At 35.7% G+C, this 14335-nt stretch overlaps 1 protein-coding gene across 2 annotated transcripts in view; it reads right to left on the bottom strand.

Moving 5' to 3' along the window:
- Nucleotides 1-14335, bottom strand: part of ARMC8 (armadillo repeat containing 8) — a 103070-nt gene that overhangs the window by 50983 nt on the left and 37752 nt on the right. For both annotated transcript variants that reach the window (XM_080804577.1, XM_080804578.1), the window contains 6 exons: nucleotides 13225-13367; nucleotides 13023-13120; nucleotides 9549-9641; nucleotides 4432-4512; nucleotides 1989-2064; nucleotides 1802-1892 (listed from right to left, as the gene is read on the bottom strand). In XM_080804577.1, the coding sequence (XP_080660703.1) occupies nucleotides 1802-1892; nucleotides 1989-2064; nucleotides 4432-4512; nucleotides 9549-9641; nucleotides 13023-13120; nucleotides 13225-13367 (582 nt within the window). The remainder of the gene's footprint in view (nucleotides 1-1801; nucleotides 1893-1988; nucleotides 2065-4431; nucleotides 4513-9548; nucleotides 9642-13022; nucleotides 13121-13224; nucleotides 13368-14335) is intronic.

Raw genomic sequence — 14335 nt, forward strand, 5'->3', positions numbered from 1 at the left:
TTGCTTTTAGGATTTTATGGAGAAAAAAAAAAGACAGCTACTCTTATTTATCTTGAGGAAGGAGGTTTTCAGATTACCTCATATGCAGTTTCACCAATTTAACACTCAAAACCAACTGACATATAAAGACAGTAAGTCAGGTATTTTTCAAAAACACATACAAAATTGTTTTAAAAATAAAGGCTTGGGGTGCCTGGGTGGCTCAGTTGTTAAGTGTCTGCCTTCGGGTCAGGTCATGATCCCAAGGTTCTGGGATCGAGCCCTGCGTCGGACTCCCTGCTTGGCGGGAGGTCTGCTTCTCCTTCTCCCACTCCCCCTGCTTGTGTTCCCTCTCTCGCTGTCTCTGTCTCTGTCAAATAAATAAATAAAATCTTAAAAAAAAAAAAAATAAAGGCTTAATGAGACATACCAGGCATAGTGAAGTTCCTTATACTTTAAAAATTTTTATTTTTTATTATGTTAGTCATCATGTAGTACCTCATTAGTTTTTGATGCCTTATACTTTTTTCTATAATTTTCACGTGAGAAAGTTTCCATAATAAAAAGGGGGGAAAAGTTAAAAATAAAATATACAGTTCACAAAGTGTCTAAGATTAAATTAAGCTAAGCTGGGATATTCTAACTCCAACACCAGTAGTCCAAGTATCACAGAAGAAGCATTTAACTCTTAGTGGTAGCCATAAGAAATTAACTAATAACTCTTCAGAGTTTGCCAGCAATGGCTTTGACAACTGGTCAATGATTTGGCTCTATTAAAAAACAATTTGCCTTCACAATGATATCTGTCTTTGAAGAAGAAAATTACTCAGTACTCCCTAAACAGGTACTGAATACTTCAGAAACTTAAATTAATGAATTTCCTTCTTGGATTAGATTCCTTTAGTAAGCTGGGGAGAGGGAGCTAAAACACTCCGTATTCTAGCTTCTATAGAAAGCTATAAAAAAATCAGTAAAATTTACTTAGACCGTAGAGGATGGAATTGTTTATAGCTGTTATCATCTTAAGACTTGTTACCATATTTTTTTAAACCAGTTCCATGAGAGCATTTATCTTACTTAACAAAAAGGTTTTTGAAGACAAAAAGCAAACAAGCATATAAATAATATACTAAAAACAAAACAAAATAATTCATTGTGCATGAGTAATTCCCTGAATATTCCTCATTGTCTAAAATACTAGACAGCCACAAATTCTTAAATACTGGAACAATTAATTTAGCAAAGAATCTTACACAGCAGGTGCTCAACCTATCTATTAAATGTGTTCATAATTACAGAATTGACATATATTGAATGCTTATATGAGCCAGGACTTGTACTAATAAGAACTTAACTATCTTATAAACTGTCACATCTCTATGAGAATTTTATGTCTTGTTTTTCTAAAGATGAGGAGGCCATATTCTCTGAAATCATGCCTTGGTTATCAACTTCAACTAATTCTCACTCTATATCTTCCTATATTTATAGTTTCTTAATTATTAGCATAAATTTGTTAGTTAAATCTAATTCTATATTATTTCAACTGAAATACAAGGAAAGTATGTTGAGAATGTAATAAAATAATTTTCTGTGATAAGTCTTAGCTGTTACATGAGTGTTGCTGCTCTGCATGCCACTAGTAGTATGCTGAGTAAAAAATTCATACCCATTTAAGAAAACATGAGGCAACCTCATGACTTGCAAATCCCCAAACCCCAAAATAAGATGGGGATTGGAGGTGAGCTAATTGGGCTGTCCAAAAACACTCTAACATATTGATAAAGCACTGTTGTTCTTCCCACATTGTCTTGACTTTTACCATTTTGCTGATGTCAGCTGCATTTCAATAGGCTTATCCCTCTGTAACATCTTCACAAAAATTTGTGGTAACAATTCTCCATCAACCAAAACTAGAAATAAAACAAACAACAAGAATTAAGGAATTCTTTAAATCTACAAAGTTCATAAATCAAATCAAGTAGGTGCCACTGAAAGTTTCAGCCTACCATTTACCAGAGTCATCGATACCTGGGGGTTTTCAAAAGCTAAAACTGAGAAGCATTTCAGTGCTTGCATTCGAACCTGTAACAATAAACAAACAAACAAAAAAATGCATTGATCTTGATCTTGCAAATAACGAATTTTAATGTCACAGAATCTAAACTCTTCTGAAGAAACAACTGTTTAAATCTGCTTAAAATATTAAAAGAAGGCCTCAAGGGAATAAAAATAACACCTGAGTATCTGGAGTACAGTAAGTTAAACTTAATTATAAAGAGTTAAAATTAACTGTAAAGTAATAAAAAAGAAAAAACAGGAAGCAGCAGCAACTAAAATTTAATCAGATAAATTCCTAATCAAATTTAAAAGAACAATGTACAAAACATAATATTGGTAAGTCAGAGAGAGCTTAGTAACACTTAATTATCAACTGCCTTTCAGGTGGGACATTTCTTCTCCCCAAACTACAAACCTGAGAACTGAAGACAAAAAAAGGAAAAAAGAAAAAAAAAAAGTGTAGTCTTAGAGTAGTGTCTAGGATAGGGTTGTGGCAAAGAGAACAGAAGGAAACAAAGTTACAGTAAAACTTTGGAAAGGACTAAACTAACAATTTTTATTTTATTTTTTAAAGATTTATTTATTTATTTGAGAAAGAGAGAGGATGGAGGGACAGAAAGTCCCAAGGAGACCCCATGCTGACCACAGAGCCTGACGTAGGGCTTGATCCCATGACCCTGAAACTACAAACAGAGTGAAAACCAAGAGTCAGATGCTTTAACCAACTGTGCCAACCAGGAACCCCCTAATTTAACTTTTAAAGCACTGGATGTTATTCACAACTAATGAATCATTGAACATTATACCAAAAACTAATGATGTATCATACGTTGGCTAACTGAATTTAAATAAACAACAACAACAACAAAAACATTTATAAACTGTGTTATATTCTTCAAAACTAGATTACTGGTCTGCGACCATAACATGGGGTCAAACCCTTGACTACATATAATATATTTTACAACCCGCAGGAGCTTCTTTGAGAACAGTTATTTTTCATTCTTTCTGTTTAGTTCTCACCAGACAATCTAATCCTCACTTCCAAGCCTGAGTCTACAATATGATGTTCTTATGCGGGAACTTGAGATTGGTAGGATAGGTAGCTCAAAGTGTGAATTACTTCTGTCTGTCATCTCAGCAATGATCTGCAGCACAGCATGTGTACACCTAAAATATGGGACCTAAAATTGCCAATGATACTCTGACAACAGAGCAAACCTTGGCTAAAGAGTAATGTTACCAAAACCTTTTTCCTTTCACAATCTGTAAACTATTATAGTAGATAAGGAAGCTTGGTGCAGAAAAGAAAAGAAAAGAGAAAAGGAGGGAGAACTGAGGGAGTTTATGAAGCTAGAGGATGGAGAAGAGGAGGAACAGTAAATAGCCACCCCAGCAATTGTTTCTTGATGTGCCAATGCTGACTGGTTTCAGCCTCCATGTGGCACAGGGTAGAGGAAGCAGCTTTCAGTATATATTTCCTTCCCCCTCCCTCTGGCTAATTTCAAGCTGGCTCCATTCCCCATTCCTGTCCTTGTGAGTGCTTCACCAAGATCAAACTTTGGGTGTCTAAAGTAGGAAAACATAGATATTAGCAGGCTGCAATATAGAGCAGATTAGAATCAGTGCACGAGGACAAATGACAAAAATGAGTACTTCTCTCTCTGCTCTGTGTCGAAGTGCTGGCATACCAACTCTAATGTGACACAGTAAAGGCAATGCCCCATTATCTGCTATAACTTGCTAGTTGGACAACAATGAAATAACCAAATTTTTAACTTCATGCTTGATAATGTATCATGATGTTTTCTTATACATAAAAGACAATGAAGGAAATTTAATTAACAAGTCTGAAAACCTCTAACTTTTTAACTCAAAATACAAAACAGAACACATTTAAAAAAAATCATAGCATCAGACAAAAATCTAACTTTTTTGAGACTTCACATTTTGAAATACCTAACACATTTTAAATGTTGATGTATATGTAGGTATGTGTTCTAAATTTGAGTCACTTTGGCTAAGTCAGGTCTCAAATATGAAATCTAAGTATTTCCTGATATAGCAAGCCAGTGTTCCTATATACTTCAAGGAACCTCCTCCTCATGTGCAGCTTTGGCACTGACATCAGAGCAGAAGAGACTGTTAAAATCAATAGCAAATCAAGCCACAACCATATTCTGAAAGAAAAAAAAATGGAAGGCAAGGTAGCTTTTAAAATTCTTTAAAGAGGATTTTATAGGTAAAACAATGCCCCATTTTATTAATAAAATGTTATTCTTGATCACAATATCTATCAAAGCAATAAGATATGTGGGCCTCCGTCTAGATCAAGACCCTAGAAACCAAAAATAAAATACAAGAATCTGGCCATAATTTTTAACATCTTACTTTGTAAGATACTGAGGTTAGTAGGTGAGCAATATTCTGAACTGCACCATGGTTAAATAAAATTGTTTGATGATCTGGACCCTGTAAGAAAAGAGAACATAACATTAAAAAGAGTAATGACTGATTCCAACAAAACATTTGCTTTAGTGTAGGAAAGTCCATTTACTACAAATTCTCACCTACACTTCTCTTGCATAAATCCATCCTAATAAAGCAAGGCAGACAAAGCGTTGCCATTTCTTATGTCACCCCGGTTCTGTAGAACTACCGCTTCCTTACCTTCCCCCCAAGTAATGAAAGGGACACAGAAGCTATCCTGGCACAGGCCCTTTGTAGTTCTTAAATAACACACCATCACAGCAACAGAACCACTGCGAATTCCGCACTTCATGTACACAACCTTACACTATGCTGCTAGAGAGGACAGCAGTCATTCTTACAACTTTAGACTGATGAACTAGTCAGAGGAACCCTAAAACTAATTAAGTGCAAGAACTGGATCAGAGCTTAACCTACCATCAGGGAAGTCTGAATTATGGATGGTGGAAAACACAACACTCCATACATAGAAGTGAATATGGTTTGGTTTCTGTTTCTATCTCGTTTCTCTTCTTAAGTTATCATTTCTGAGAGTAGGAAGGTAAAGAAATAGGAAAATTCAGGATTTTATATTTCATCAACTGTCTTCTACTAAGCAATTTATCGAAATCTTCAAAGTGACAGAAGCTAAAGGTTAATGCAAGGCTTTGAAATTGCCACAGTTTGTATACACTGATTTTTTAAAAAAAATTTTTCAATTTTTAAGTAATCTCTATAACACATGGTGGGGCTTGAACTTACAGCTCTGAGACCAAGAGTCAAATGCTCACCAACTGAGCTAGCCATATGCCCCTCTTAACGCACTGATTTTATGTACCTCCCACCCATTCAAATAATGAAGTCAGAGCAAGGATAAGGATGCTACTTTATGCTTATCATTATTCAGAAGAGAAAAACACAGCACTGAAAGTTGGCTACCTATCTGGATTCACCAGAGAAAACCAGCTGCTAGTCTAGGAAAAAAAACCTCTCAAATCAATTTTTCCAAGGCACTATTCAGCCAAGTAACAATGATCTTGAAGATGCCTCATTCTTTCCTGGACCAAAGTGGGGAGATCAGTATTCATGTCCTGAATCACAAAACAGCCATATTCTATTTTATAGGTAGTAATTCCCTGAACATTTTATATACCATTAAAAGGCTCCTTTAAAAAACAAAAACACTTCAGCAATTTCTCTTACTAACTTCTAGTTTCTGATTTTTGATGCAAAATATTCCACACTCTACTCAGGCAACCCCCATTACATATATTAGGTAGTTTCTAATGTTTCACTATTAAAAACAATGTTTTGTTGAACATTATTAAAGCCAGCCCCACCTCAGTGGAAACTCTTAAAAGAGTATGAGGATAAATTCCCTGCATACGCTGCTTGATATATGTATTCTAACATATCCATCCAGAATAATGCAGGCTTGCTTTTAGAACAACTAAAGATACTGCCATTCTCAGGGCACAGGATGGAAGTATGCTCTTTATCTTCCTACCTCATCTTCATCCATGCTTCTGCAATTATAATTATAGGTACTAATTATTGGGTACTTGCTACGAGTTGGGCACTGCTCTAAATGTTTTACTCGAATCGTCTCATTTGAAACAGGAGTTTCCTGCTAATTCAATATAAAGATAGTGGTGGAGACTATAATGGAGAACCTAGGAAAAGAAGGGTTTCCTAAGAATCTGACCTATTTTTTTCTTACATAGTAACAAAAAGGTAACTAGAATAAATAGTGGAGATAAGCCTAAATTACACAAGGCTGATATGTTAGCATACTAAGGTTTTTTTGCCTTCCATATAAATTTCAACATCCTAATTTAAATACTGGCAGTGCTTAGAAGAATAGCTAAGGAGATGGGGTACTACCTCTACCCTTGCACCTCATGGCTCTTCCATCTCTGTATTTATCTCTGTTCCTCTGCTTTGAGGTGACCTGATACTAACAGACTGTTTTATATTCTTCAAGCCTTACATACATATACAAATACATAAGTATATCCTTTCTCCTATTTCAACACAAATGGCAGAATACTACATATATATGTGCTATATGTACTATACATATACTATACATATTGCTCTGAACCTTTTATTCCTTTATAGTATTTCCCAGAAATCATTCACGAGTACCGAAAGAGCTTTCTTATTTCTTTTTTGACCTTACTCCGCTGTATGGATAACCCATACTTTAGTCCCCTATAGTTAGACATTTAGATTGTTTACAATCTTTTACTATTACAAAATCACTTCAGTAAATATCCATCCACATACATCTTTTCTTCTTTTTGCATGCATCTTTTTTTAAGAGCTAGATCACTTATGGAATATCTATACTGATGAAATTATATTATGAAAAAGATCAAGCACTATGCAATTCATTTAACATAACTATTTCCTGCTGCTTACAAGATATTGTAGTTTTTAACCCTGAATTTCTTTGCCCCAGAGATTACAGGAAATAATTATAACAAAAGAAGCTCTTCCTCCTCCTCTCTGTGGTTGTACACAGGATTGTGTAAAAACAATTGCAAGGAATGGAATTGTTGGCTGAACCAACCAGAGTAAAGTTATCATTTGATTCTTACCAAGTCTCTCTTAGGTCTCTCCAAATTAACCCATATGGACCTGGGCTGGTGAGGCAACATCCACAGGGTGGGAAGCAAACAAGCCCTCAAGATTTTAAACTCCAAAGGACAGGTCTCAAAAGTTTGAGTAACCTGTTTAAGAGGTGGCAACAACATAATATTACTAGCTTTTTTTTTTTTTTGCTCCTTAATACATCAGGGAGAGAATTTCAAAGATATAATTAGGATTATATTGGTAGTTAAGTTTTAGGGGAGTCAAAAGGTATATGCCTATTTTTGACTGAGCAGGGTTTGGTACCCCTGACCCTCCCATTGGATCAACTGTTTATGTAAAGTTGTGAATGAGAAAATTCTATTCTACTATGAATCTTACTTTATGAATTTATTATGAATCTTATTTTAAGCCTACATGTAAACTGAACATGAAGATAAAAGGTTTTAATAGTTAATGACTATATAGAGATCATCAGATCAATTGTTTTTAAAGATTCATGCTAGTAAATCTGTAGAAAAATTAATATTTATATTAGGCTATTGTCATTGGGTTTATAAATCTATAGTATTTCCTAAGGTTTAATTATATCTCAGAACACTTAAATTTGGTTGTTTAATTACAGTGGCAAAAGCTAATTACCAGGCTAAACGAAAGATGAGTTAAGGTGATTTTCTCTAATAATATCTTCAGTTCTGTTAGTGGCATGAGGATGCCTACAAATTCTTGCTCAGCATAAGATTCTCTCCAGCAAAAGAACTAATGATTTAATGGCTTTCTTTTATCCATGATTTCAGCTAAAAAGCACTGAGAAATTTTAGATGAGCAAGCCTAAAGGGATTCAGAAGTTTCTGATGAGTAATTCTAAAAGCTATTTGGGTAACTTCTGAGATGGGGTTATTCAAACTTCTCATAATGTAACACAATAATTTGACATGTAGTAATTATACCTCCAGGTCCAATTCTCAGTGCCCCTTTGGGATTACTGTAACTATTAGATGCTGTGCTCTCAAGCACTTAGGTACAGATGCCGAAAGATTTCTAATGAGGTACAGGAGTTTTGGAGTATCCTCCTTTACCTATCAGCCAGGGCTGGGCTACAAGACTTAATTTTACTGTTGGAAAATTCTACACCCTATGAAGTTCAGCTCATTTTTAGCAAATAAATGGCAACAAAATTGTCATTTTCTCAAAGTCTTTCTTTGCCCACCTCAAAAGATTAAGGGAGTGTTTGACATCCCTGCACCTATAAGTTGACCTACACACTGTCAAAGCAATCTGGGAAGAGAAATTCAAAGATTTTTGACAAAATCTTTAAATTCTAAATGTCTTAAATAGAACTGAATAGGCTGTGAAAGCCTACTAGAATTTGGGAGGGAAGGGTTAAACAATTAAATTATTAAGGTACTTTTTCTGGAGCCTAGTGATTTAAATTTTCATTTATTTGGGTAATTATTCTAAAACAGTATACATGTATGATCTTCCTGGTTTCATATGTAGGTGTTCACTTCTCTTTCCTTTATTTTCTACAGTTCCCCAAACTCCTTACTTTGTCTTATTACAAATATAGGTAGGTGAGTAATGCTGTCCTGAAAAATTTATAGTCATCAGAAGATAAACATGTGGTTAGAAATTGGCAAATGTGTAGAAATTATGAAAGATCTCAAATAAATAATTACCCATGGTTATCAAAAGACTATACTCCATATGTAAACTATGAAACAAAGTAAGTAGCACTTTGTAGCACTCTTCAGTTTGAGACCCTTTTAGGAACAGAAATTTCTCTCAACAGAGAGCAGAGAAGAAGCTCTCATTTCTCCTTATATGAGATCACTTAAAACAATTTCCAACAATGAGGGTGTGGGGAAACAGTTATGATCACACACTGCTGGTAGGAGTATAAAACGGTATACCCTCTATACAAGACAGTATGTGGTAAGATTACAAATGCACACATTCTTTGACTCAGCAATTTCTTATAAAATGTCTTACACAAGATATTTTTGCAGCACTGTTTTATAATAATGTAAGACTGGAACAAGGCAAATGTCCAACAATAGAGAACTCGTTATACAAATTATTGTATATCTTTATAATAAAAGATATAGTAATATATTTTATAGTAAAATACTATACAGCTGTTGGGGAAAAAAATGAGGGGGCCTCTTATGTACTGATATGGAATAGCTTTCAAGATATGTTAAATGAAAAATACAAAGTACAGAATAGTATATGTATGGAATACTACCATTTGTGTCCAAAAAGGGGAAAGGGGATATATACATAGGTCTGCTTATATATAAAAACAGGGGAGAGGGGAGAATATACAAAGGTCTGCATAATTATATATTACAGGTTATCTCTGGGAAGGTACACAAAGAAGGCACATCTCCTGGGGGCATAGAAGATTTTACATTACAGAGAACATTTATTCTGGTTCTTACTTTACAGCAGTGTGAGAAGATCTGACAGATGTACTCCTGTGTGTAGCGGGACCTGCTAAGTAGCGCCATGAGGTGTGGTATCACTGTGGCATCCTGGAGTCGAAGGAAAAGAGAGCATAGCAACAAGAAACTTAGGCACTGTGAATACATCTAACAAAGTATTTCCACGAGCAGGCACATATGCAAGCTTCTTAATTACAGTAAATCAACACTCTTTAAGGAACACAGCAAAACAAAAAATATAAGAGAATCACCAAATTGTTTAGGTAAAGGACGAGGGGCTTCAATATTCATCCTCAACAACAAAATATAAGAATGGGAAATTCTCAATTTCTCCCACATAAACAGCCTATATCCCCACAATAAGACAAAATTATTTCAAAAGACATGATAGAAATCTGTTCTGAAACCAAAATGTGAGCTAATGAGATATACAATAACAAATAGCCTGTAAGGAGGAATTACAGTATAAAAATAAAACTTGACAGTTTTGATCTCTGAGATGTTACGGTAAGTATCTATCAGTTACTAGTAAGAATCATAATGACTGTAGTTAGCTAATTTCAATCTTCACAAGACAATTTATAAAATATCAACTCCTCACTTAGAGCACATTCTCTGCCTATTGCTGACACTTAGCAATATACAAGTTGGTACAGCAGACAAGAGGACAATCTGCCCAATCTGCTGCAGGGCTCTCCAAGAACCCTCTTCTTCTTAGGGTGCAAAGGGAATTAAAAGTTGAAAGGGTATTTGGTCTGAACCACAGATGGAAAAGGAGACTTAGCTCAAGCCTCCTAGTCAATGCTGTCATAGTCCTAAAGCTATACTTCTCAAATATGAATGTATATGCAAATTCCCAGGAGATAGTCATCAGGTACAGATTCTGATTCCATAGGTTTGGAGTAGGATCTAAGCTCCCAGGTAAGGCTGCTGCTGCTGGTCCATAGACCACACTTTGACAAAAGACAACAGAGGCAAGGAAGGTAACTTAAGAGTACTACTGTTGGATGAACAAGATATGGGGTTTCCCTGAGAAAGAAAAGAATGCCCAAAATCTTTAAAAGGCTAAGTGAAAAAACAAAAGGCAGTTGATTCCCTCTAAGTAGACTCTTTCCCTTTGCTTATTAGTATAACCCCTTTGTGTTATCACAAGCAGTTTAAAAACAAATGAAAAATTTAGAAAACCCCAAAGAAGTCAGGTACTAAATGCGTAGAAAGAAACGAAGAGAGAATATGAGAATGTTAAGTACATTTCTATTTCATAGAGGAGGGAGGGGAAACAGTGATTCCGTTGGCAGAAAACAGGGACGCACGTAGCAGCTAAGAAAGAACAGGCAATCAAAAGATGATATGAAAGCTTCTATCAAGCTCCTGAACTTATTCCCACCTCCTTTCTTTCCTCCATTGCTCTCTCATCTCTCAGTTTTCCTATAATAACAGCTTCATCCAGTTTCTTCACACCTGCCCCCTTTCTGCCAACTGTCTTATATAGATCTACAATTTATAGTTCATTAAACAAGAAACAGTTACATAATTTGCCCAAAGTCACCTAAATGATAAACAGGATTTCAAACTAGACATCCTACCTTCTTCTAAGCGAACTGCCCTGTTTTCAGTTTAGTATCTAAGTTGCTATGTCAGCTGGCTCTATACAATCCAACTCACAGAGGGCAGTTAATTACACTAAAACACTACTCTCTGTCATCATTCCATCCAGCACTCTTCACAGATTCACCATTGTCTCTGAGGCATAAAACACTGTCACTGTGAAAGTCACTTAATGTCCCTGGGTCTAAAAAAGTTAAGCTGGGTGGACTAGTTTTCCAAATCACGTACCATGAACCATTAGTGGGTCATAAAATCATTCTGAAGAGCAAGGAGAAAGGAGTTAAAACGGCTGTCCAGGATCAGTTTCTCACTCACTGGACTAGAGGTTAGAAAGTAACTTCTAGCGTAAAGAAGACAGGTGATTGGTTTAATCTCTTTGTAAACATCACAATATGACCTTCAGGGAAACAGACTGATATTTACTAGGAGGTGAGTCCTTCTCTGTATAAAGCTTGGAGAAGGAGTTCCCAATTTAGGACTGTTTATAGTAAACCAGTGGTCCACGGACCAACAGCCTCTGAATTACCTGGAAACTTGTTAGAAAAGCAAATTCTCAGGCCCTATCCCAGACTCACTGACTCAAAAAGTCTGGCAGAAGGCTCCAGCAATCTGTGCTTAATAAACCCTCCAGCCAATCGTGGTCTATGCTCAATTTGGAGAACTGTTGTAATGAACATTACCAATTTATATGGAATGGCTCCCTAAAGAATACTGCACAAATCCCTGAGGTGTAAAATTGAGATATTTCATAATTTAGAGCCTCCCTGCTGTGTAAAGTGACCCATGAACCTCACTTATAGACTTTATGTACCATTATGGGCCAGAGGAGCATGTATCTGATGTGGGGAGGATGACTATGGAGCCTCATGACATGCCCCTCTCTCCCTGCTTCCGTTGCCTATGCCTCCTGATTGCTTATGCTCTTGAAGTATTCATAAAATGTGATTCCAGATAAGATCTCTGACTTATATATGTCCTATCTGACACTGTGATTCTCTGTGTTGGCTCACAGAATCACAATCAGCATTTTTCTAAAAATGAGAAAGCATAGACTAGAAACCAGAGGATATCACATTTATGGAATTGTTTTGTGAAGACTGTCTCAGGAATATTCTCTGTCTCTCTCTCTCTCTCTCTCACACACACACACACACACACACACACATAGTGTGACAATGGAAAATGTTTTTCTTATTGTGGACTGCAGATCAGAGAGTATGAAAAATACTGGCCTGGATAATGCTCATTAAGAAAGTCCAATGTATTCAATAGATTAAAGATCCCCTAGTAATCCCTAAGGTTTTTGAAAACTACTGAATGACTCCAAAGATCTCTGGATTCTTTCACACATATTCTCTGATTCTAGCCTGGCAAGTAAGCCTCCTGCAAGCTGTTTTCTGGTTCACCTCTTCCGTTGAAACGAACACTGATGCCCTTCCTACATTTAACTATTCTGCCCACTGTCCTGCATCTTCTCTCTTATACAGATCTTTCCTAGAATGGCCTCTTTCCTCTCCACTTCTCTAAATCGTATCCATTATTCAAGATCCAGGTCAAATTCTCTGTAAAGCTTACTCTGCTGGATTTAACCTAAACTAAGTACATTAAATACACTGCCTTAATTTGATATTAAGAGAACAAAATGGGTCTTTTAAAAAATAGCTTATAAATTTCTCAAGTTCTGATACTATCTTTCACTTCTTTATAATACCTAGAACATTTGATATTTGCAAATTAGCAAGAACTGAAATACTTCTTGAGAATTTTCTGTAACATAGTTATGATGAATTTTGAGATGTTGAGTAAAGTAGAGGTATGCTGTTAGTGAAATGTACTGGTGGTTCAAAAACTTCTAAAACTCACTGTATATAGAAGCTCCTCTGGAGTTACAGGACTGGTGAAGATGGTACGCAGGCATCGGAGGCAAGCTTCAATGAACTTCAGGTCTGGAGACAGTAGTCCTATTAATAGAAAATGGACGTGAGACTCATCCTTTCAGTCTGTATTTTAAACCCTGAAAACTGTTTCTAATTTTTACTTGTACAAAAATGACTTCCTTACATACCTTGTAGTAAGGCTGGGATAATATGGCAATCTAGAAGAGACTTGACATTGTTTTCAGTACCCATAGCAAGACTTCCCAATACCACTGCACATTCAGTTTTCAGCTCTGTACTTGAGGTTTCTTGCTGAAGCAAGTACAACAATCTAAAAAGAAGGACTTTGATAAGCAGAGGAGACTAAAACAATTAAAAGTAATTTAGCTAAAAGTAATGTGACAGAAAAATGCTACCAATATATCCCACATACTAAAAATATGGTTTGTGAGCTAACAGAAGGCTAGGAAATGATCATTTGTTTGCATCAACTATTCATTTAAAAAAGGAATATTTGGGTAAAAAATCAAAAGACATTTTCTTCATTTTGAGCAAAAGCACTATATATATATAATCTCAGAGTTTATCAGAACTATTAATCTGAAAGTTGTCTACAAGTAGACAAAGCAGCCCCAAAGTCAATTCATGTTATCTGCTGCTCCAGGATATGAAGACTCAGAATATCAATGCCAAGTATTGTTGGATCTTAAATTTAGACTAACAAGGGACCTGCACTATCCAGAAGTATGGTTCAGAAATCACAGAGGCTTAGCCTAGAGGGAACATTCAGAGTCCTTGTGCAGCTCTTTCAAGCAAGGGAAACTTGTCTTTCTCCAATTTTCCCATTTGAGGAATCAGGAGATCCTCACATTTCTATTCCAGCCCTGCCTGCTGAGCAACTATTCCCCAAACTCTAATCATCCACCACTTATGATCACCTCCTTTATGTTTTAAGGTAGAACGCTCATGTGCCTTAAAGTACATTTATATACACTGAACACTTATACCCTAAGAAAGGCTACCGAGAGCTTTATGGTTACCAAAGTATATATTTGAGATCAGTTACAATAAAAATAATAAGATCATCAATACTGTATCAGAAAATAGAAACGAAGAAAGAGAAAAACCAAAACATTAAAAAACTTACAGCAACTGCACATAAAACTTAGTTCTGAGAAGCAAAGGCGAAGAGAAAGTTATACAACTATCGTCGTCTACCAGAAAAAAATTTAGTTCATCAGAAAAAAGATCAAGCTTTCCAAGTTAAAAAACAGCAAATTCTAAAAATTAGAAATTATA

This window comes from Martes martes (genome assembly GCF_963455335.1).
Source record: "Martes martes genome assembly, chromosome: 1".
Lineage (NCBI taxonomy): Eukaryota > Metazoa > Chordata > Mammalia > Carnivora > Mustelidae > Martes > Martes martes.